This window comes from Prionailurus bengalensis, chromosome A1, assembly GCF_016509475.1.
Source record: "Prionailurus bengalensis isolate Pbe53 chromosome A1, Fcat_Pben_1.1_paternal_pri, whole genome shotgun sequence".
In the NCBI taxonomy this organism is placed as follows: Eukaryota; Metazoa; Chordata; class Mammalia; order Carnivora; family Felidae; genus Prionailurus; species Prionailurus bengalensis.
Genome location: NC_057343.1, coordinates 129,241,921 through 129,267,539, shown reverse-complemented (window position 1 = coordinate 129,267,539; position 25,619 = coordinate 129,241,921). Strand labels below are relative to the sequence as shown.

The 25,619-nt window shown below is 37.3% G+C and overlaps 1 protein-coding gene across 2 annotated transcripts in view; it reads left to right on the top strand.

Annotated features, from left to right (window-relative positions):
* ELOVL7 (ELOVL fatty acid elongase 7) overlaps positions 1-25,164 on the top strand; it is a 77,953-nt gene extending 52,789 nt beyond the window's left edge. For both annotated transcript variants that reach the window (XM_043590910.1, XM_043590901.1), the window contains exons 3-8: positions 5,508-5,698; positions 9,493-9,573; positions 10,435-10,491; positions 12,770-12,875; positions 20,528-20,664; positions 22,483-25,164. In XM_043590910.1, coding sequence (XP_043446845.1) covers positions 5,508-5,698; positions 9,493-9,573; positions 10,435-10,491; positions 12,770-12,875; positions 20,528-20,664; positions 22,483-22,692 — 782 coding nt within the window. In that variant the 3' untranslated portion in view covers positions 22,693-25,164. The remainder of the gene's footprint in view (positions 1-5,507; positions 5,699-9,492; positions 9,574-10,434; positions 10,492-12,769; positions 12,876-20,527; positions 20,665-22,482) is intronic.
* The last annotated feature ends 455 nt before the right edge of the window (positions 25,165-25,619 follow it).

The following is a 25,619-nucleotide window of genomic DNA, read 5'->3' as shown; positions in this document are numbered from 1 at the left end:
CTGATCACAGCCTTTAAATGTCATCAAGCAGTCCCCTCTACAACTCCCTAAACAAGTCACCATCTGTACGTGATTTATAGACATCTTGTCGTGGGGAGCCCCTACCTCACAGGGACGTGGGCTTCCTATCTAGAAAGGTATAACCATCATTGAGAAAGAAGGCAGGAAAAATGAACAGTTGTCAGTGTTAACAATAACCAGAGTCATGAACATCATATTAAAGACTTTGACTTTTATTTGCTCAGTAGGGAGAGCTGATTGAAGCAGAGGAATAATCTGAACAGAGCTATACTTTTAGAAAGTGAACTTGGCAGTTGTATGGAAGACAAGATGTAGCAAATTGGATCCAGGGCAGGGAAACCACATAAAAGACCACTACAGAGCACGTAGTAAGGGATGCTGAGGCCATAGGCACTAAACCTTTGGTTCTTTTTTGTTTGTTTGTTTATTTTTGAGGGAGAGACAGACACAGAGTGTGAGCAGAGGAGGGGCAGAGAGAGAAGGAGACACAGAACCAGAAGCAGGCTCCAGGCTCTGAGCTGTCAGCACAGAGCCTGATGTGGGGCTCAAACTCACAAGCTATGAGATCATGACCTTAGCCGAAGTTGGACGCCCAACTGACTGAGCCACCCAGGTGCTCCTGAACCCTTGGTTCTTAACTCTGACAGTTCATAATGGTCACCTCAGCAGCTTATGGATGCCTGGAACCCCATGCCCTAGGATTCTGATGCAGTTCGGTCAGGGTCATTTTTTTGACCATTTGATTTTTAAATCCTGCAGAGGTGATTCTGCTATGCTGAAAGAATTGATATGTGTTGTAATAATAGCAATGCATAATTACTGAGCCCTTATGTTGTGCTAGGCTCTTTACATATAGGCTCTTTACATACTCACTAAATCCCCTATGAGTTACATGCTGCTTTATGCCCAATTCACATATGAGGGAAGTAAGCACGGAAAAGTGAAGTCAGTGGCCCCAGATCACACGAGTCAGTGGGAAAGCCCAGGGTCAGAACCCAGGCCCGCTCACTCCAAAGCTCACTGAAAATAGGATTTTAAAACCCCCAAACTTGGTATATTGTCTTATGAAAATAGCATGAAATTAGCTAGTTTTTGTTAAAAGATACAATGGTATTTTTAAATTTACAAAATGTGAAAGTTACACGTAGGATATTGATAGAAGGTATATGATTAAAATGTTAAATTACAGGAAAAAATTATTCATTTTAAAGTGTTTTTCTATTTTTTTCCTGCTTCCTGAGCCAGCCCAGCATGCTTTTCCTGGCTTGTTTTCTTTCTACTGCTACCAAAGGAAAACAGAAAGATGATGTCATTTGATATTTTTCCCCCTGATGTGTCAATAAAAGAATAAAATAAAATATATCTTTAGTTCAGGAGTTCCTTTACCGACACACAAAAAACCCTAGTTTTCAGTCATGCCTACGATGTCTTAAGAACAGCAACATTTTAAATGGCTTAAAGAAAAAGGCAAAAAGTGAAAATCATCCATACTGTTACCATCCAAAGACGATAATATTAATGTCCTACCAGTGGTCTTCTTTGGTACTAGTTTTCAGTCTTTATTTCATTGGAGATAAAAACTAGACATATTCCTGTGGCTTACAATGCTCCTCTAAGCTTCAGATTATCCACTGACAGGAAAAATTCAACAAAGTTTGAGCAGTTCTGATTCTGTCCGTTAAGTCCCCATTTGTGTGACAACTTTTATTTATGGAGACTTCCCTGGTGAGTTACAGGCCTGTGGCTAGCATTCCTCATGGCCGTTTACACTGCACGTGGTACCCGGATGTTTGGGGAACTTGTTGAAGAGAAGGATGGTCACTAACAGAAGCGACAACACACTAACACACTAACACAGCACATCAGAAATTTTAATTTTAATTTTAAGAACTTTAAGGTTTAATTTAAGATTTTAATTTTAAGACTTTGTGTTTTTATGAATGTCTTTCAGCAAACTTTTGTTGAATTTCTATCTTGTGTAGGATACTTGACTGAAATTGTTCCTGCTGAGAGCATCAGTGACTTCCTTTTATTAAATCCAGTATCACTTTTCAGTCTACATTTTACTTTGTCTCTCTGCTTCATTTTATCCTTTGACTCCTTCCAAAGATTAACTCTTCCCTTGGCCTCCAGATAGCCTACTTCTCTGGTTCTCCTTCTGCCTCTCTGGCCACTCCTCATTCTTTTTTATAGTTTTCTCATGTACCATTCCTCCTGTGAAGATTGAGTCCTCAAGATTCTGACTTGAATCACTGAGGCTTCTTATTCTATGCTCTTTCCTCAGCCACTTGCATGGCTCTATGGTTCATCTTTTATGTGATAATGACCCCCAATAGTACATCCTTGGCCCAGATCTCTCTCCTAATTCCAGATCCAAATATCCAGGTGCCTTTGGAGGTCTCCATAGAAATGTTCTAGGGGTGCCTGGGTGGCTCAGTTGGTTAAGTGCCTGACTATTGGTTTTGGCTCAGGTCATGATCTCACAGTTCATGAGTCCAAGCCCCATGTCAGGCTCTGTGCTGAAAGCTCAGAGCCTGGAGCCTGCTTCGGATTCTGTGTCTCCCCTTCTCTCTCTCTGCCCTTCCCCACCTCAAAAATAAATTAACATTAAAAAAAATTTTTTTTAATAAAAAAAAAATATTTTCAGGGGTGCCTGTGTGGCTCAGTTGGTTAAGTGTCCAACTCTTGATTTCATTTTAAGTCGTGATCTCCTGGTTGGTGAGATCCAGCCCTACATCTGGCTGTGTGTCGACAGTGTGGTGCCTGCTTGGGATTCTCTCTTTCCCTCTGTATTTCTGCCCCATCCCTCCCTCTCTCTCTCTCAAAATAAATAAATAAACTTTAGAAAATATTTAAAAAAATAAAAATATTTTCAGACATCAAAATATAGCCATAATGTTATAATTACATTGAAATAAAACATCATCATCAAGAATTCAACCAGTATTTATATTTTGCCAATTATCTCATAAGAGTATCCTTTTTAAATGTTCATTTATTTTTGAGAAAGAGAGACAGAGTATGAGCAGGGGAGGGGCAGAAAGACACACACACACACACAGATTCTGAAGCAGGCTCCAGGCTCTGAGCTGTCAGCACAGAGCCCGATGTGGGGCTCGAACTCACAAGCCGTGTTAGATCATGACCTGAGCTGAAGTCAGACGGTCAACGGACTGAGCCACCCAGGTGCCCCTTTTAAGGTATTTTTAACTGCTAGTTTGGTCACTTTTTATACTTGAGGCATTAAAATAATTACTCAAATTATTTATCCTGTAATAATAGCTCATATTAGAAATAATAATAACAAGTTTGACTTTAATGTTTTTTTTTTCCTTTTCTACTTGAACAACATTTTAAATATATTAAGAATGCTTAGGGGCGCCTGGGTGGTGCAGTCGGTTAAGCGTCCGACTTCAGCCAGGTCGCGAACTCGCGGTCCGTGAGTTCGAGCCCCACGTCGGGCTCTGGGCTGATGGCTCAGAGCCTGGAGCCTGTTTCCGATTCTGTGTCTCCCTCTCTCTCTGCCCCTCCCCTGTTCGTGCTCTGTCTCTCTCTGTCCCAAAAATAAAATAAAACGTTGAAAAAAAAAAAAAAGAATGCTTAGATTATATCAATTTTTCTATCAGTCTATATATATATTGATCCTTTTTTTGTGGTCAATTGGTGTTGAAACTTGTGGGACAAGTCTGACATTTTTTCATTTTAAGGTTTGTTGCTTCTTTCATCATACTTATAGAAATTTTGTTTATCCTTGCAATACAAGAACTGTACATACATCTGTATTTGTTTATTCATTAGTATTTACTTCCTGATACATGGTAAGTATTTTGACATAAAGATTAGTTTTGATTTTCATTTTTTCAGAAAAATATTTTATGATCTATTTGAATATTTTTCTGTTTTTCTCCTGTTCAGGAATACCTGTTATTTTTGCAAGTCCACTGTTGATTTGGCATATATATTTTTTTCTCAAATGCTTTTTAAAAATTTCATTATTGAAGTATAATTGACATACACTGTTATATTAGTTTTAGATATACAGGATATTAATTCAGCAGTTCTTTACATTACACTCACCATGATAAGAGTGGTTACCGTCTGTCACCATTACAGCATTATTAACTATATTCCCTGTGCTGAACTTTTCATCTCCAAAGCACATTTTATCTAGAGTTGCAGTGTTTTAAAAAAAATGTTTATTTATTTTGAGAGAGAGAGCACATGAGTGGGAGAAAGGCAAACAGGGAGAGAGAGAATCCCAGGCAGGCTCCATGCTGTCAGCATAGAGCCCAGTGTGGGGCTCGATCTTAGAAACTGTGAGATTATGACCTGAGCCAAAGTCAGGAGTCTGATGCCTAACTGATTGAGACACCCAGGTGCCCCTCAAGTTGCAATTTTTAACTGATCTAATTCTCCTGGTCTAGAATGAGCAGTGACCAGGTGAATTTCTCTTTACATGGTTATGAGGCCAATATAGTTCCCCCCCCCCCAAATGTCAGGTTAGTTAGCCTATTTTGGACACCTAGACTCACACTTTAAGTAGATAACGCTAAGGTCCCTTTCAGTTCTCTGATTCTGTGATACAGAATATATGGAAATATCCCAGTTTTCTTTTTTTTTTTTTTTTATTAAATTTTTTTTTTTTTCTCAACATTTCTTTATTTTTGGGACAGAGAGAGACAGAGCATGAACGGGGGAGGGTCAGAGAGAGAGGGAGACACAGAATCCGAAACAGGCTCCAGGCTCTGAGCCATCAGCCCAGAGCCCGACGCGGGGCTCGAACTCACGGACCGCAAGATCGTGACCTGGCTGAAGTCGGACACTTAACCGACTGCGCCACCCAGGCGCCCCATGTCCCAGTTTTCTTGGGGAAAGAAGAAAGTCAAGAAACAGCAAACACAAACATATTTTTATATATAAAAGAATATCTGGGTGGAGAAACTCTAAAATGTTGCTAGTGGTTATAGATGGATGGTGGAACTTTGCTGCATGTCCTCTGTTCCCCAGATCTACTCTGTATCCTGTGCTGGACCGTGAGGAGTCCACAGGCTTACTCTCCTACCATCTGGTTCTGGTTGGTTTCAACCAATGGAGAACCCCAGGAAACTAGAAAGAGAGAGAGAGGAGAGTGGTATTGAGATGTTAATTCCCCAGTCACTTCCATAGTTGCCTTATGTTGGCCCATTCCCTCCACTGAAGGTCACAGCTCCTCTTCTGGAGGGCTTGTCCATTTGACTCCTGGGTTCTGGTAACCACTACCTGCCTCCCTTTGCCCTTTGAGGCCTGTGGTGGTAACAGCCCTACTCTTTTTACTCTTCAGTAGGAGCCCTACTCCTAGCCCTTACTCTTAGGCTTCCAAAGACAGTAGTGATCATTGACCAAATAGTCTGCTGTCAACATTAGGATCTAGGTGCTTGTTTAAGAAATGCTGGTTGCTGTCAGTTATTTCTTGGCTCAATGAATGTGCACTTACATTTTGTTTTTAGATCCAAGAGTTGAAGACTGGCTCCTCATGTCCTCACCTCTGCCACAAACCATCATCCTGGGATTCTATGTCTATTTTGTCACTTCTCTAGGACCAAAGCTCATGGAGAATCGAAAACCCTTTGAACTCAAGAAAGCGATGATAACGTACAATTTTTCCATAGTGCTATTTTCTATGTATATGTGTTATGAGGCAAGTGTCTTCAAGTATTCCTAATGGGAGAATTTTGCCTGAGTCTTCCTGTTTTTCTGTCATTATATGTCTTGTTATAATTATAGTGATGACTCTTTGAGATTTAAGGAATTTTAGAAATTTAGCTCACTAGAGCAAGTATTTGCCAAAAAAAATTGTTATGTATAGACTGGGTATAGAGGATCTCAATATACTCTACCTCACAAGTAGTGAGAAAAATTAACATTAAGTTTGGGGACTTGCACATACTTAGTCTTAATAGATGATTGAATGAATCCATACGTGTTAGTTTTCAGGAAACTCATACATGGAGAAATTAAGTAACTTACTCAAAGTAGCATAGCTACTGTAGTATTAGTGGAGGACCAATATTTGAATCCAGGTCTGTCTGACATCAGGAGCTCATCCTGACTCTGTAATGAGTTACCATCACCATGGTAGGAAGCTCTGATGAGCTGTAAGATGGTAGACTGTTTAGGTTTGATTTAGATGGGCCTTGTAGGGACAGGGAATTTAGACTCCTACAAAGAAGTACCTGAGGGAGTCTGTCCCTTAATTGTTACTTTGTTAATAAAGAGAGATGATGATCTTCCAGGACCCAAGAGTAGACTCATGGTTTCTCTCTCACCCACTCTGCTATTAACAACCTTCACCCAGCCTCACTTACCTGGTTTTCTGTGATTCCTTGCTTCTTTTCTAATACTGGTGGTCTCCCTCATCCTCTACTCCTTAGTTACTTCTTTGCAGCATAGCCTATGCTTCCACAGAACTGGAACTCTCTAGGGCCCACCATGACCCCTCTGGCCCCTCTTGACACCATGACCTCTGCACATGCATCCCTCCTACCTGATTCCTGCTGCGAATCCACCTGATTGAGTCACCTTAAATCTGCTGGAGCCTCATTACCGGCCTCCCTGCAGTCTGGACTTACCTTGCTACCTTCTATTTCTTCTACTTTATTACCAAAATTAACTACAAGCTACCTTACTGTCCCTTCCGGATCATGAATAACTGAAAGGGAAAGAGTAATAGAGGTGGTCTAACCAGGTTATGAGAGATAGGAAATAACCTGTAGAGCCTATAAGAGAGTGACCTAGTAGCCAGGAGACCAGGGACCAGTTAGTACCAGTTATGCTACTAACCAGCTGCCTCATTTTGAGCAAGTTACTTAACCTCTCCGGGCCTTAGTTCTCCTGTTTTATAGAGTCAGGATTAAACCAGATTGTCTCTCAGGTCCCTTTATGCTCTGTGTCTGATTGTGCCATTCAATGTGATATCCCCAAATACATTTCTCAGGAAGTAATTAAATTATAGCCAGTAAGTTTGGTTTCCTGTTTTAACAATTGCAATGTAAAAGAAGTTTTGAAAATATCTGAATTTGGCAGTTTCTATCTCCCATTAATCACTCATACTAGAGTTACTTATGTGCCAATTTTGGGGTTTATTACCTGCCAAATGAACATTATCACTCGTTCTTCTTAATTGCCTGAAATATAGACATATATGTCAGAAGTTTTGTAGACTGTTAAAATGTTCTTAATCTTAATATCAGGAAGGCGTTAGGCTTCACTCTGTCTTTAAACAAAGACCTTTGACAGCTGGTCAGGATGTCATCTCCAGAACACCGAACACATGGTTTACTGGGTGTAGCACAATTGCATTAGGTCTACAGAGGAAACACCTCCACTAGGGATGTTAGGGAAAATATGAACAAGGTGAAAGGGAAGTACACCAGACTAAAGGATCCCACGTGTCTTATCGTGTAGTGATGGTTTTGAATGTGCTAATTACTTGGCACCAGTCAGACATTAATAGAGAGACACTGGTGAAGACCACCCAGGAGCCCATGTCACAGGGTTTCTCTTGTCCAGCTCCATGTTTATTTGGGGTAGGGTATGGTGGAGAGCCAGCATCCCCATTAAGTAAGTGGACTTTCAGTTTTACTTGCATCAGTTAGAAGATAGTCTGAATGGAAGAGAATATGACACTCACTGACAGATCAGGATTTTGTACAACAGAATTAGCTGTTTTTCCACCACATTCCATTGTTCCCTTGAGGAAAAACTTATTGACTTGTTTTTGTAAGTTATTTTTCTCACTCTTAAAATATGTCTTATACTTTTGTGAATCTTAAGATAATCTTTTTTTAAGATTTCGTAATTGACCAAGTTAAGAGTGAGATTAAATATCTTATGAATTAAGCTCGGAGTTGATATCAGAAAAGGATGGTATGATTTTGAACACCACAATCTAAACAGTTGTTTTAGCTCCTTTGTTTCTTTTTGTTTTTTACCATTAAAATATCATTCTGCTAATGCCTCATAAACTTTTGCCTTTAAAAATTAATTTATCGGGGCGCCTGGGTGGCGCAGTCGGTTAAGCGTCCGACTTCAGCCAGGTCCCGATCTTGCGGTCCGTGAGTTCGAGCCCCGCGTCAGGCTCTGGGCTGATGGCTCGGAGCCTGGAGCCTGTTTCCAATTCTGTGTCTCCCTCTCTCTCTGCCCCTCCCCCATTCATGCTATGTCTCTCTGTGTCCCAAAAATAAAATAAAAACGTTGAAAAAAAGAAAAAAAATTTTTTTTAAAAAAATAAAAATTAATTTATGATAAAGTTTTCATTTTAGCTTTAATAGTAACTAAAAGTAGAAATTTAAAATGTGCATTAATGGCAGAAAATGATGTCACCATTATACTGAAAAAGAAGGCATTTATTATACTGAAGAAGAAGATGCTGGCACTTGAGAGAATAGGATGTCAGAGATGAGCTGATCATATTGTGAGGATACTAAGTTAAACCAACCATTTATATGTGCATTAATTTAAAATTAGAGCCCTTGGATGAGCACTGGGTGTTGTATGGAAACCAATTTGACAATAAATTTCATATATTAAAAAAAACATACTAGAAAAAATAAAATTAGAGCCCTTAGCTTTTCATTTTCAGATACTGTTTCATTTTTTAAAATTTTATTAAAATTTTTATTTGAATCAGATAGTGTTTTAAAAGAACTTCCCACCATCATACTAAAAGAATGTCCATATAAATCTTTGAATTGAGGTTCAGATAACAACAATAGGCTTTTTCTTCCCACCACTAGTCTATGATTCCTTAGTGGGTGTGCTGGAATTAAGGCATGCCAAATTGCACTCTTACTGATAACATTTTCCTCTCTTACTTGTTATGTGAATCCAAAGATGAACTGATCTCTGAGTCTTGTGTTTCATCAATCTTGATTTTAAGACCCACAGACTACCCCTTCACATTATACCCACTAGTAAAGGACAGGAAAATGCAGTTATGGTAACGCTCTTATGAGTACCGTGAGGAATCTTGGTTTGCCTATGTATTTTATTGACTAATTGAGAAGACTGGAAATCACCAGAAAGGACTGTTTTCAGACCCACTTGTTCCCTTCAGAGTACACAAATATACTAATGGGCATATATAGATGTACACACATGTACATATACTGACATATACCTACCAGTATTTGCTGTTGAGGCAAAACACTCCCAATGTTTTATTCTCCACCATATCAGAATAATCATCCTAAGAAATGGACACTTGAATATGAACACAGTTGATAGAAATAATAGATGACTGTACAATTTTGAAAATTCTTGTTGCTTTGACTATCAATTGAGTTGCTAGTTCTAACTGTTCTAGCCTGGCTTTCCCACTGACCTGAATGCTGGCTCAGCTGAGAATGTGGTGAGGAGGCACAATCAAAACTACCTTCATTATAGCTGTTGAGCAAATGCTTCCTTCTTTAATATGCATGTGCTCTCTTACAGTTTGTGATGTCTGGCTGGGGTACAGGTTATTCATTTCGATGTGAAATTGTTGACTACTCACAGTCACCTTTAGCACTGAGGGTAAGTTTCTCTTTGGAATATCTTGTAACTCAAATTAAATGTTAAAACTTCTGAGATTCTATTTTTTAACACTTAATGTGAACTCAGAAGAAGTAAATGACTCATCTGTCAGATTATATGTATTGAGAGAAAACTAAAAGTTATCAGAAAGAATCAAATGAAATCAGGTGTGTAGTTTTCTGTTTAATGAAAATTGGTACTTTTATTTTTTAACTTCCTGGACTTAAAAACAAATTCATATCTGGTTCCTCAAAAAAAGTAAAAATATAATTCCCATATGATCTGGCAATTCCATTTCTGGGTGTATACCTAAAAGAATTGAACACAGGGACTCAGGTATCTGTACTCCCCTGTCCATAGCAGCATTATTAACATGTCCACGGACAGATGAATGGACAAAGAAAACATGGCATATACATACAATGGGATATTATTCAGCCTTAGCAAAGATGGAAATTCTGACACATGCTATAACATGGATGAGCCTTGAGGGCATTATGCTAAGTGAAATAATCAAGGCACGAAGGGATAAATACCGTATGATTCTATTACATGTGGTGCCTAGAGTAGTCCAATTCAGAGACAGAAAGTAAAATGGTAGTTTTCTGGACCCATGGGTGGGAGGGGAGATCTTACTTATTAACAGGTACAGAGTCTCAGTTTTGCAAGATGAAAAGAATTCTCTGGATGGATGGTGGTATTGGTTGAGCAACAAAGTGAATGTACTAACTGCCACCAAGCTGAACACTTAAAAATGGTTAAGATGGTAAATTTGGTTATGTGTATTTTGCCAAATTAAAAAAATAAAATTTTCCTCTGTATAAAAATAAGATAAATTTGTATCTTTGTGTGTTTCTGCAGATGGTACGCACCTGTTGGCTTTATTACTTCTCCAAATTTATTGAGCTATTAGATACTGTGAGTATGTGGTCACCACATTTGGTAAATGTTTGATGTCTCAATGGAAGCAATAAACTGCTAGAGTTCAGTTGTTGTCTGATAACTTTGGTTATCTCTGTACTTCAGGCAGAACTCCTATTATCTCTTACCTTTTATTATCAGTAATTTTAGAGAATAGATAGGATAAGCTTTTTTTTTTTTCTGGTCTTTTGCAAACTCCAAAAGGTTTTTTTATGTATCTACTGCCTGATTAGGATAAGCACGTAACTGTCATATACATTGCAAAACTGTGTATCTTTATGGAGATGGATGACAGGTGTTTTGGGAAGCAAGCTCAGGAATCAAAGAGCAGAAAACATTTTACCTTGGGTTCTGCCAGTGTAAAGCAAAGCACTCTGTCATCCATATTCCTTTAAGAGGATAAATGCTTCATAATTCTTAAACATAAATTAGGATATCATCCCTGGGGTATCAGTAATTTTGGTAATATCAAAACTATCCCCAACTGCCGTTCTGAAGTTCATGCTTACTAGGTGTTCTCTCTTCCCACATAAGATCCTTTGAAGATCAGCTCTGAATTTGGATGACTGGGCTCTGGGAGAAGCAAGTGCCATGGAGTAGGGTACATGATGAGAGGAGAATGCTGTGTACTTCTGTTTTCAGAGTAGCTTAGGAAAGCTGGATATTTATCATATCTTTGGGATATGTGGGTCTTAGTTATCTGGAACCAGTTCTGTCTGTCTAAGACAGACAAGTGTGTTCTATCTTCAGAGTACATACAAATATGTTTCTTGTAGCAAATCTCAACATGCTTCACCTTCTCACCTGAACAATCACATAATGTTGGAATTGGAAAGGACTTTAGTGAGTATAGCATACAGTAGTTCTCAAACTTGGGCATGCATTAGAATTGCCTAGAGGGCTTGTTAAAAACACAGATGCCTGCACCCCACCTCTAGAGTTTCTGATTTGCTAGGTCCTATGTTGGCCTCAAGAATTGCATTTCTTTTAAGTACTCAGGTGATGTTATTGCTGTTGGCCTAGGGTCCACACTTTGAGACCTCTACTGTAGTTCCGTGGTTCTCAGCCTTCATGAGGCTGAGGCAAGAGGATTAACTGCATTAGAAAACAACAACAACAACAACAACAACAACAACAAAAACCTGGGTCCCACCTCCAGAGATTTGGTGCCAGATGGTCTATAGTTAGAAACCAGGCATGGTGTTTTTGAAAAGCTTCTTGGACATTGGCATATACAGCCAGGGTTGAGAACCTCTAATCTGGTTCAGAGCCCTCAATCTGAAAGTAAATTGAAGCCAGGAAGGTAAGTAATTTCCCCAGAGGAATGCTGCTACTGTCTGGGGTCAGGGTCCCAGATAGCTGGTTTGGGGCTTTTCCGTTGCACCATGCTGCCTTCTTCCATGTGCATAATAAGCAAATGCTTCTCGGCCTCATTTTTTCTGCTTTGCATGTTCTCAGTTCCACGTTCCACAAAAAAATTGTTGGTGCCTCTGTGTTCTTCCCTGAACCACATTTTTCAAATACTACTATGGATACTTTTTTTGTGCTGCTCTGTTTAGTCTGTATTTAGAAGTCCGACTCAATACTGGTATTCTGAATTTTCAGTATTTTTTGAACATTTAATTCTGCTCTCGAATTTAAATTTCCCCCTGCTTTTGCCTGCCTTTTCTCCTCTTTGTTTGTAGAGTTTCTGCAAACCGCGGGTGCATTCAATCTGGATGGTGCCTTTGCTGCTCTTCTCATTTTTCCTAGGCTACTTTTTTTTTCTCCATCCTGTTTCTATAAAACCCCTCAAGTTTTTCCCTTTTCATCTTTATCTACTAATAATATGCTAACTTTTGATTTGTTGCAAGTCCTCTTTCAGTTTGCTTAATCCCTTATCTAAATTAGTAGGATGTGTCTTAAGAATTGAGACTCTCTGCTTTCCCATGTACTTCAAAATCCACGTGGATGTTTTCCTGCCAATAATAATTCTTTCAATATTCTTTGGCTATGTTCTTCACTTTCCATTTTTGATTTTAAAATCTGCATTCAATTTCTTTAACACCTTTTTATTGATTCTCCCATGACTAGGCATCATACCAAAGTTCCTTCATACTAATGAGCTTTTGAGCTACCCCTTGGAGAATCAGCTGCTTCTGTGAGCATTCTCTAAGGCAGCTCTTTCAGTGCAAGTGATGATGGGAAATAGTTTGTACTTTGCCAATATTTTTATAACAGTAGATATATCATTGCATGATTTTATATGAACTTGATTTTTTTAAAATTATTTCAGATCTTTTTTGTTCTGCGTAAGAAAAATAGCCAAGTGACTTTCCTGCATGTCTTCCATCATACCATCATGCCATGGACCTGGTGGTTTGGAGTCAAATTTGCTGCAGGTAGCCAAGGGAGATTTGGGATCATGTGTAATGAGCGATTACATTTTTGTATATTGTAAACACAAATTCTGTCCTGAAATGTGATTTAGAAGAAACTCAAAACATCAAAGAATTAATTTGTTCAAACTTCTGACTTTCATTATTACCTGAAACATAAACTTTTAACCTAGATCCCTCCTCCACCCTCCCCTCTTTAGATACACATGACTTTTAGGTATAGTCTTCTACTCATATCCTTTAGTTGTTTTGTTTGGGTTTTACTCTTTCCCCAGATAGTTCTTTTAAATGTCATTAACTAAATAAAAACAAAAAAAAATGGTACAAGCTTTAATTTCATAGATATATAGATAAATACTCCTAATTGTTTCCAGGAAGTTAGAATGTTGATCTCAAGTTCTAGTCTTTTTTGCATTCACATTTCATCCCCTACCAATTCTGTAAAGATGTGTCAAATTGTGGTTGTCTAAACTTTGTTAAATATCCCACCATATTAAAGGATATTATTTTGATATTTTTTGAAGTTAAAAGTACTTTAAAACAAAAGCTTGGCAAACAGATTCTTGTTCATTTGGTTTTCATTTTATGCTTCTGAACATCTAGAATCGGAAAAACAGATTGAGTAATTTTACCCTCTCATAAAGTATTAAATAAATGATACCCCCAAGGATATACACGTATTAGCAAAAATTGGTTGGGAGATTTATTTACGTGAGTTTATTAAATTTAAGAAGTCTTCGAGTTAGATAATACTTTAAAATTTCTGCAAATAGCTCACCTCTATTATGCATTCTGACTTTGTATGACTAAAAAGAGAAACCACAATTGAGGAACTCTTCTTTGAGTTTTAGAGTCTGTAGGCATAGGGAAAAATCTGCATATCTTGTAACAGGAGAGGGTATGAATAAGCTAGTGGCATGAAAGAGATACCAGAACCTAGAGAAGCCAGAAGGCTGTCTCTACTATGGCCTTTGGGCATCAGATTTTCCAATATGTGAAGTATTTCCTTGCCCCAAACTGGCATTTATGTGTCACAAATTTTTAAAAAGTGAAAGTCACTGTTTTTCCTTATAATGTATGTAAAAATGTAACTCATTATAATAAGATAGTCTCTTCTGTGTCCATTTCATAAATCAAGGATAGCTATATTACTTAGTCTCCATTATTATACTTAACTTCATATGTTTTTGTTTTCTCTCACATGCATATCAGTTCTTTGAATAGGATTTTCATTGACATTTCATTTGTGTTGGCCAAAAATTAAAAAATACCATCCATTAATAAAATGGTTATGAATTCTTGTGTATATATAATTGCGAAATTCAAGTGATATCAAGGGACATTTAGCTCATCTTCTCTTTTCAGCAGTTTGACTCCAAAATTATCAGAAATAGGTATTTATTTTATTTTAAAGTATGCTAGCAAAAGTTCTTTCACACCCTTATAATTTATTTATGCAGATTTCTTCTCTGAGACTAGAATGTTACATCACAACACTGAAAAATAAATATAAATTTAAAAAAGATTGGGAGGAAGTACCTCAAAATACAGTGATTTAGAAATAGTGCACAAAAAGTGGTTTCCCTCTCCACCTTTATCCTTCTCTGTTTTTTCTAAATTGAATATCTATTGGTTCTATAATGGAGAAAATGGACTTTATTTGAAGAACAGAGTTGAGCATTTTTTTTCCTAGATTATCTAGAGTGATTTTTTTTGAATTTTTAAAAAAATTTATTTAAATCCAAGTTAGTTAACATATAGTGTAATACTGATTTCAGGAGTAGAATTGAGTGATTCATCACCTACATAGAACACCCAGGCTCATCCCAACAAGTGTCCTCCTTAATGTCCATCACCCATTTATCCTAACTCCCCACTCAGCACCCGTCCAGCAATCCTCAGTTTGTTCTCTGTATTTAAGAGTCTCTTATGGTTTGCCTCCCTCTCTCTTTTTATCTTATTTTTCCTTCCCTTCTCTTATGTTCATCTGTTTTGTTTCTTAAATTCCACATATGAGTGAAATCATATGATATTTATCTCTCTCTGACTAACTTATTTCGCTTTAGGATAATACATTCTAGTTCCATCTAGGTTGTTAAAAGTGGCTGGGGCGCCTGGGTGGCGCAGTCGGTTAAGCGTCCGACTTCAGCCAGGTCACGATCTCGCGGTCCGGGAGTTCGAGCCCCGCGTCAGGCTCTGGGCTGATGGCTCAGAGCCTGGAGCCTCTTTCCGATTCTGTGTCTCCCTCTCTCTCTGACCCTCCCCCGTTCATGCTCTGTCTCTCTCTGTCCCAAAAATAAATAAACGTTGAAAAAAAAAATTAAAAAAAAAAAGTGGCAAGATTTCATTCTTTTTGATTGCCAAGTAATATTTTGGTGTGTATGTGTGTGTGTGTATATATATATATATATATATATATATATATATATATATACACACACACACATATATACATACACACACACACACATACACACACCACATCTTTACCCATTCATTAGTTGGTGGATATTTGGACTCTTTCCATAATTGAGCTGTTGTTGATAGTGCTGCTATAAACATTGGGGTGCATGTGCCCCTTCGAATTAGCATTTTTTTATCCTTTGGATAAATACCTCTAGTAGTACAATTGCTGGGTTATAGGGTAGTTTTATTTTTAATTTTTTGAGCAACCTCCATACTGTTTTTCAGAGTGGCTGCACCAGTTTGCATTCCCACCAGCAGTGTAAGTGTTCCCCTTTCTCCACATCCTTGCCAACATCTGTTGTTTCCTGAGTTGTTAATTTTAGCCATGCTGACAGGTGTCAGGTGGTATCTCATTGTGGTTTTGATTTGTATTTCCCTGATGATGAGTGATGTGGAACATCTTTGCGCATGTCTGTTAGCCATCTGGATATCTTCTTTCAAAAAGCGTGTGTTCGTGTCTTTTGCACATTTCTTCACTGTATTATTTGAGTTTGATTAATTCTTTATAGATTTTGGATACTAACCCTTTATCTGATATGTCATTTGCAAATATCTCCTCCCATTCTGTCTGTTGCCTTTTACTTTTGTTGATTGTTTCCTTCGCTGTACAGAAGCTTTTTATCTTGATGAGGTCTCAGTAGTTCATTTTTGCTTTTGTTTCCCTTGCCTCTGGAGACATGTCTAGTAAGAAGTTGCTGCAGCCAAGGTCAAAGAGGTTGTTTTCTCCTCTGGGATTTTGATGGTTTTGTGTCTTACATTTAGGTCTTTTATCCATTTTGAGTTTATTTTTGTGTATGGTGTAAGAAAAGGGTTTCAGATTCATTCTGCATGTCGCCATCCAGTTTTCCCACTACCATTTGCTGAAGAGACTGTCTTTTTTCCATTGGATATTCTTACCTGCATTGTCAAAGGTTAGTCAGCCATACATTTGTAGGTCCATTTCTGGCTTCTCTGTTCTGTTCCTTTGATCTGTGTTTCTGTTTTTGTGCCATTACATACCGTCTTGATGATTACAGCTTTGTAATATAGCTTGAAGTCCAGAATTATGATGCCTCCAGCTTTAGTTTTCTTTTTTTTAGTATTACTTTGGCTATTTGGGACCTTTTCTTGTTCCATCCAAATTTTGGAATTGTTTGTTCTAGCTCTGTGAAGAATGTTGGGTTTTTTTGATAGGGATGGCATTGACTACGTAGATTGCTTTGAGTAGTATCGACATTTTAACAATATTTGTTCTTCCAATCCATGAGCGTGGAATGTTTTTACAGTTCTTTGTGTCTTCTACAATTTCTTTCATAAGCTTTCTGTAGTTTTCAACGTATAGATCTTTTACCTCTTTAGTTAAGTTTATTTCTAGTTATTTTATGGTTTTGGTGCTATTGTAATTGAGATCGATTCCTTGATTTCTCCTTCTGCTACATTATTTGTGTATAGAAATGTCATAGATTTCTGCACATTGGTTTTATATCCTGCTACTTTGCTGAATTTGTATATTAGTTCTAGCAGTTTTTTGGGTGAGCCCTTTTCTAAAGTGTATCTTTGAAGGGGAGCCTGGGTGGCTAAGTCCGTTAAGCGTCCGACTTCGGCTCAAGTCATGATCTCACATTTCATGAGTTCAAGCCCTGCATCGGGCTCTGTGCTGACAGCTCAGAGCCTAGAACCTGCTTCGGATTCTGTGTCTCCCCCTCTCTCTGCCCCTCCCCTGCTTGTGCTCTCTCTCTGTCTCTCAAAAAAATGAATCAATGTTAAAAAAATAAATAAATAAATAACAAATCACAGATTTTTTAAAAAGTGTATCTTTGAGTCCATTGATAGGCTTCCATTTCTAAACAAGTATTGCTTTTGATAATGAAATTTTAAAAAAGAAATTCCTGCTTTTCAATGTTACCCTATTTATGGACATTGAACACTTTGTAGTGGGTTCGTTGTCCACACCTTAATCCCCCTTCTGCTTTACAAAATGCAAATACTTTCTTCTTACATTCCCTAAGTTGGCATTTCCATTCAGTCTTGCATGTGGAATTTAGTAAACACTTGTACACCTATACCTACTTAGTGACAAGTACAGTGATAAGAGCTGAGATACTTCCAGAAATGTGGTTTGGCATTGACTTTCATTCCTAGAATGAAACTGTTCAGTTTAAACTGTTCTTTCAAAAACTTGAGCACAGCTGATCTCTATCTAGTATTTAATTTCCTGTTTGCCTGTTGTACACTTTTCTGGCATAACAGCAATCCAACTTTTCTTTGGAATATGATAAAGCGTTTCTCTGGCAGGTTTTTATATTCATTATGCACATATTCCCTTCCAGAGATATGGAGAGCTGTGATAATTACCCAGGTGATTCCTTTATTTTTCTAATCCAAAGGAATAAAATGTGATGGCACTAATTGTAATTCATTGAGATGTTAGCTTTTCAAAACTATTGTTGTAAAGAAGAAAGCAAGCTTAGAAAATACTTTATTAGGAAAGCCTTCCAAGAAAATAAGTTAATTGTGATGGCTGATTTTGATGAGTAACCGTTACTAAACACTGTTAATTACGTTAGTGCTTTATTAAATTCCTGTCCATGGGATCCTCATTTTAGGACATTTAAATGGTGAAAGATTCTGAATGGAAAATAGTCTTCTAACAAAAAATGGGAGAGGCGTCTTAATGAGAAAGGCTCTGATGTAGATTGTTAATCAAAGGTGAAATAGGTTTCCTGTGTGTTTGTATAACCAGGAGACACAAATGGAATTGAGAAGTATTTGTCATATGCCTGTTAAGCAGCTTGACTCCTAACCTATCAGAAATAGACAACTATTATATTTTTAAATCACCTCAGAAAAGGTGTTTTCACACCACTATAATTTATTTATTCAAGTTTATTTTGGGAAAAAAGACTAACCTAAATGTAAATAATAAAAGGTGGGAGGTTGTTGATAAGCTGCATTAATTCAGTTTCTTCTGACTTGAAATTTATGATAATTAGGGGCGCCTGGGTGGCGCAGTCGGTTAAGCGTCCGACTTCAGTCAGGTCACGATCTCGCGGTCCGGGAGTTCGAGCCCCGCGTCAGGCTCTGGGCTGATGGCTCGGAGCCTGGAGCCTGTTTCCGATTCTGTGTCTCCCTCTCTCTGCCCCTCCCCCGTTCATGCTCTGTCTCTCTCTGTCCCAAAAATAAATAAAAAATGTTGAAAAAAAAATAAAAAAAAAATTTTATGATAATTAAAGAATTGGCTGAAATTTTATTTACTCTAGTAAGGGAAAGTTTATGAAGCATAGTATAGCAGAAATGAGGCATGGGGGAAGTATTTAAATTACTCAAAAATATTTATTTTATTTAAAAAAGGTTAAAGGAATACTTTAGCAGTGGTAGTATCCAGAAGTATCTAAAATTTCTGTGATTATGAGTGATTATTAAGTCATTAGTTTCTACTATGCAACCATTTTTGTTTTGCTTTAAAATTTCTGGAATACATAATGCTTATGAATTTGGTCCTTTTTCTAATGTAATTGTTCCACATTTGTGAGGTTTTGTTTTATTTCTGGAATTAAAGAATACTGGAATAGGGGCACATAAATGGCTCAGTTGATTAAGTGCCTGATTCTTGGTTTTGGCTCAGGTCATCATCTCACAGTTTGTTGGTTCAAGCCCCACGTGAGGCTCTGCACTATCAGTGCAGAACCTGCTTGGGATTCTCTATATCCCTCTCTCTCTTTCTTTCCGCCCCTCCCCCATTCATGCTGTCTCTGTTTCACTCGAAAACAAACTAAAAAAAAAAAAAGAGTAATGGAATAAAGAGTGGAATATTTTCGAGAAAAATTTAAATCTCAGATCAGCATCACTAAGCTGAATCAGGCTATACATAAAGAATGCAGCTTCTTCTAGATGGTCCGTCTTAGGAAAGATGCCAGGGAAGAGTGTTTTTTTCATTTTTTGCCCCTACTATCAGCTCATCACCTTGTTACCCCTTCCACTACTACAGGTCCAGCTAAAGACAATTGAAATGATCTTTGCTTCTGTTCTCCAAGGATTTTTTGCTTCAACTCTAACTTGAATAGGACCAGTAGGAGATATAGTGGTTAGAAGAAGAAAACCAAGATAAGAAGGCACAATTGATAATAATCAAATGGAAGCGGTAATCAAAGATGACTTAACAATTAATAAATGTTTATTTTGGAAAAACAATTATTTTTAAATAACTAAGGCAAACCTAGCTTAGCCTACTGATGAAAGCCAGTGGTTTTACTGCCAAAGTTTTGTAGCACAGGAGAATGGATTGTGATGAATTCATACAGTGTAATACTATAATACTGCACAGAAGTAAGAAAGCAAACTACTAATATACATAGCAACATGGATAAATTCTTAAAAACATTATGTTGATTGAAAGAAAGTAGGCTTGGGGCACCTGGGTGGCTCGGTCGGTTAAACGTCCGACTTCAGCTCAGGTCATGATCTCATGGCTTGTGAGTTTGAGCCCCGTGTCGGGCTCTGTGCTGACAGCTCGGAACCTGGAGTCTGTTTAGGATTCCATGTCTCCTTCTCTCTCTGCCCCTAACCCACTCGCATTCTGTCTCTGTCTCTCTCAAAAATAAATCAATATTAAAAAAAAGAAAGTAGTCTCAAAATATGTTGTATAATTCTATTTATATGAAGTTTAATAAAAGGCAGAACTATAGTTTTAGCATAAAGGTTACTTTGGGAGGGGTATATTCTTGGAAGGGGGACATAGGAATGTATGTGATGTTGGAAATAGTCTATCTAGACTTTGGTGATGGTTATGTGGGGTGTATACCTATGTAAAAAAATCATCAAATTATACACTTAAGATTAATGTATTTGTGTACATATGTCAACCCTCACTAAAAAAATGAATTTGATTACTATTATTTAGCATATGTCACGTTAAAAAAGTAACACAACTTAATTTGTTAAAGTATATCCAAATTATAAGACCATCTTAAGGTTAAGATATAACAATAGACATGCTAATTTATTTTTAAAGTTTTGTATCTTGCATTTTACTGAATGAATGTATTATCCAGTTCCCTCTAATTTAGTAGCTGTTTAACAAGATTTATGTTTTGGATGCATTTCTTTCTACTAAAATTAAAGAAATATTTATTCTAAAAATCTCAATTTAGACAAAATGAGTCTCATTTTAAGGAACAGTGCCCCCATTTTATAATAATTTTATTTTTCAGGTGGTTTGGGAACTTTCCATGCCTTTCTAAATACAGCTGTACATGTAGTTATGTATTCATACTATGGGCTATCTGCATTGGGACCAGCCTTCCAGAAGTATTTGTGGTGGAAAAAATATTTGACATCATTACAGCTTGTGAGTAATTAATTTTCTTTAAAATCAGATACAAAACCAAATTGCAGTCATTCCTCTTCCCTATGAATCAGGATAGTAACTAAATAAAGAACAAAAGTTACAAAACAATAGGGATATAGTGTGTCTGGCTCCTATATTGCATCCCGTCCTTATCCTTTTCCTGTAGTTTAAACTTTTGTCAAGAACTGTGTTGCAAATGAAGTGTATCTGGTAGCCGAGAAGCTCAGTTGAACCATAATGTGTATCTTTATGCCATCTTTATACTATTTCTGCTTTTATATTAAATAAAGATAGTTATGATCAAGATAATCTCAGTTATTTGAACCACAGTAGGCATAATATTAAATTAGAAGTTAGAAATTCCATATTCTAGATCTAAATGACTTTGAGGGAGGGAATGTAACTTTGAGAGCATTAAAGATGTAGAGTGACGGTATAATAAATATACTGACAAAGTTGACAATACTCTAACCAAGTATAAGGAAATAGTGAAATAAATTATTTTAATTCTTACTTTGGGATATTATGAAATCAAGAAAATTATTCACAATTGTTTTCTTTTTAAGAATTTTTTTCTGACTGTAAAGTAATATATGCTCATTGCAGACAAATTAAAACATCTAAATAGCTTGTCTTTTCTATACTTATATATGTACACTTGTGTGGTTTGCATTATACTGCGTATACAACTTTATATTGGGCTTTTTGCACTTAACATTACTCTTAAATGTTGTAAAAAATGTTTTATAATGGGGCAAACTATTCATATAGAAAAAAGAATAGACATTTGTTTATTACTATTTCAAACATGTTGGTTATACACAAACACACCTACATCAAATGTTGAGGGTGTCACTTAAGCTTCCTAAGGTTTCATCTTCTTGTCTGAAAAATGAGAGGGATAGCTACTGCACAGGAATGTCATAAAAGTTCATTCAGATAAGGCAAGGAAAGTTGATGATGATAATAAAAGAAACTGTGTGAAGATCTTAACGATGGTTACAACTGGATAGTTTATAGGTAATTGTTATTTATTTGTATGGATAAACGTTTACTTTTCTAAAATTCCCTCAGAACTCATGTTGCCTTTTAATCAGGAGAAGAAAGCTATCCAAAAAATCTGAACATTAGCCTGGAAGTGTTCCTCTTTAGACTGTGTATAATGTTCTGGGACAAAGAGCCCTTGGGCGTCACTAGAACGGTGATCAGTAATGTTTCACTCCTTACAGATTTTCTCCTGCCATTGGCAGGATATATTTTTATCTATGACTGTGGATGACAGGTGGCAGATATAAGGACTCAGAAATGCTTTGGCTCCTACAAAATTGCTGGGGCTGTAATTAGAATGTTTGTAGTTCCCCAAAATTGAAATACCTTGTCCAACAGCAAGATAGAATATTTGAATTGAAATTATTTTAGAAATAGTAAGACCATAAGATAGTGGTTCCTTGTGCATTTCCTCAGTCGAGGACTCAAGTCAGAGACGTGCCAAGAAAACCTGCTCTGATGGTCCTTCCTCTGGGTACAAAAGGCCTCTTGCACCTCACAGCTCCAGGGCATTTACATGGGGCCCCGCTCGAGTTATAGAGTTTGGCAGGACTGCATAGTGGTTCCCAATTCCAGTCTGGATTCTGACACTGTCCTACCCACTCTCACATCCATGGAGGGCAGATAGATTTAAAGATAAAATTCCCTACCCAGCAGTACGCTAGATGTGGTTGGAGAGTGTTTAAATGTAAGCAGCCAAAGAATGCATTAGATAATTGCTCCATTGTGACTTCATATCTGAATAATATTTCTCATTCTTTCATCTCTTAGGCCCAGTTCATTATTGTCACTATCCACATAGGCCAGTTCTTTTTCATGGAGGATTGCAAGTACCAGTTTCCAGTCTTTCTGTACATCATTATGAGTTATGGGTGCATCTTTCTGCTGCTCTTTCTCCATTTTTGGTACCGTGCTTACACCAAAGGTCAGAGGCTGCCCAAAACTGTGAAAAATGGAGTCTGCAAAAACAAAGACCACTGAAATGCAAACACAACACGAATCTATGAATGAGACTGGTATCTTATTTCCCTTGACAATCAAGAGCTATTTCCATGTGAAGTGCATTTTGTATATTTTTCAAAACCAAGAGCTTGTATTTTTATGATAAGTTATTGGGGTTTCTGATATTTGAGAGCCCAAAGCTCCCAGATAACAGACCTCTGATAATTAGAGCCTAAAGCAGGCGGTTTTTCAGCAGCTTTTAAATCTAATCTAAAGGTTTTATTTAATACATTTTGTTATAGTGAAAGGAGGATATGAAACAGTATAGTACTTTTCAAAGAAGTCCGGTATAGATGAGAAATATCGTTAGATATTTTGAGCATGGACAGAGATCTATGCCATACAATAGATTCCTTCTGCCAGGTCTGAAAACCTCTAACTGTGGGCGCTGGCTTTGTTGCTTGTTGATTATATTCAGAAGAGTATATATACCCTGGAGTTAAACTCCCATTCTTAAGAGCTAACACTGGTGAACATGACGTGAATTTTTGATAAGTCGTTATTTCATACCACTAACAATTTTTAATGGATCTCTTTGGAAGCTGCCACCAGTTTTGCTGATAGGACTTCACACAGCACTTTTGTTGTATCAACTGTTCAAAAGCAACAGTAATTTTGGTTAGTACACTGATGCACTTGACACTAAGTTTACGTTAATATTTTGAAAACAAGGTGATTTGTTCTGTGGCTTGATGAACACTGTGCTATTACTGTTTTGCAGTTAACTTTATATATTTCTGGAAAGAGGTGAAATACTTCTGGAAAAGTATTCTGTAGTTCAATGGGAAAAATCGGTTTTCTGTTGTATTGTAATGTCACTTTCTCATGTTGTCCTGGTTTAAAGGATCATCTTGGTTAAATGTATATTGGTTAGATGTGTGAACGTTCACATCATTGGCACACTGCAGGTACCCTTAATCATAAGTGATTTTAGACCACCTGTTATTCCCAGTTTCCAGAGATGGGTTGCAGTCATGAGTAAAGAAGCCCGAGGCAAATGGTGGCACAGAAGTTCTCCAGGGAATTTTTGGTTCTGGAGGCTTTCTTAATAGAGAAAGAGAACTTGTTTAATAGTTGTTATAGATACAGTGCATGGGAAAATGTTTCCCAGAAGTATGAATTCTTCAATAGCCTGGGTTTCTTTTTTTTCAAACCTATAAACTCTATAATGAAGACCTGAAATTCATTTTGCCTACGTTTGTTTCTTCACAGATATTACTTCCTAAAATTCTCTTGTTCTTACTTTTTCTTGGTGGCAAACCCAAACTACTGGTCGATAGAGTTTTGCCCCAGAAACAATGATATTTGCACGTTTCTGAATTTCTCCCTATTTTTTTCTTTTTTGTTATATTTATAGTTGAATTTGAAGGACTGCCTATGCCTGTATGACTTTAAACAATTAGTACTTATGGGATGGGCCTCAGTTGTGTAACACAGTGCTAGCATTGTACAGCAAACCTGAATTTTTCCTCACTGTAAGCTCCTGTAGTTCAGTTTGTCCCCCCCAGGCCACTAATCTATACCATGGCCTCTTCTCTTAAACTTGCCAGGTTTACACTTGCCTTTAAATGACCTTTACTGATTTCACTTGCTTTTAATTTGAGAAGATGAGAGCTGATAAATGGGGGAAATAACTTATTTTTCTTAAATAAAGAACAAAGGACAGAAAGCAGAGCTAAAGGAGCAGCTATAATTTATTTCTCTGAGGGCCTCAGGATTCCTTCAGTGTTTTCCTGTTTGGACTCTTCATATCCAACTTGTGCTAAAAAGAGACCATGTAGTAGGTACTGTTACACATGCACACAATTCCCAAGGACCCAAGAAGGGAAAAGACCAAAAGGAAGCACAAATACAAGACGAAACAGGAGAGTTTGGTTTTCATAATACTTTCCATCCTGCATTGTACAACCTCTCCTAACCTGCCTATAGTCTTTAAAATGTTTGACTTGCCAGAGACCTAACAGCAACATGTGATGGAACTGGGTTCTAAATTATGAGAATAGAAGTGGAGAGCTGGGATGTTACATGAAGAGAAATCACAGCTAGCAGAAGTATCCTCCATGGAAACATCAGTAGGTCAAAATGAGTATCACTGGATATAGGATTTGCATGGACAATGTTTTATTAAAGTGCTCTGTAGGTCACATAGAGTTTCTTTTGGGGTTTCATCCACTTTTCAAGACTTCATTGCCTTTGGGTTTACTTACCTAACAAATAAAGAGGCCAGTTACAAAATCTGGCTTATGACATGAAGCTCTATGAATCCTTGAAAACCTATGTCTGTATTATAAATCAATACAAATACATAATTTTAAATATCTATTTACAGCCTAAATGGAGTTGAATTCTTAATTAAGTGGACTACATTGTACTTAAATTATAAAATTATGAGTTTAAATTTTCTCAGTTATCTCTCATTTCTGTCAAATTGTTAAAGACTATGGAAAATTCTGTGGATCTTGTCAAAGTTTGTGCATGTGTGTGTGTCTTTTATTTTGGAATTTAAATGCATATGTTTGCACGGGAAGATGGTTTTATTCCTGAATATTCATTTAACCAAAGCATTTTACACATTGGTTGCCCACTTGCTATATTCAGAGCCTCTGCTAGATATGAGAGTGATACAAAGATGCCTCTGACATAGTTGGAGCCTCCTGAAACTTATAGACTGATGGAGGAAATTATGTAACCAGGCAGCTAGGTGCCATATGAATGAAAGTTGCTCACTTAGAAAGCAGGGGAGGCTACATGAAGGAATTAGAACTTGGGTTGTGTGTTTAAGGTGTACAGATTGCAAAATGGGTGGTGGGATAGTGGGCAAGGTATTATAAGTAAAAAGAAGTAACAAATCAACCTGACACAAACAAAGAAAAACAGCAAGAACAAAGCATGGCCCCAGGTAAGGA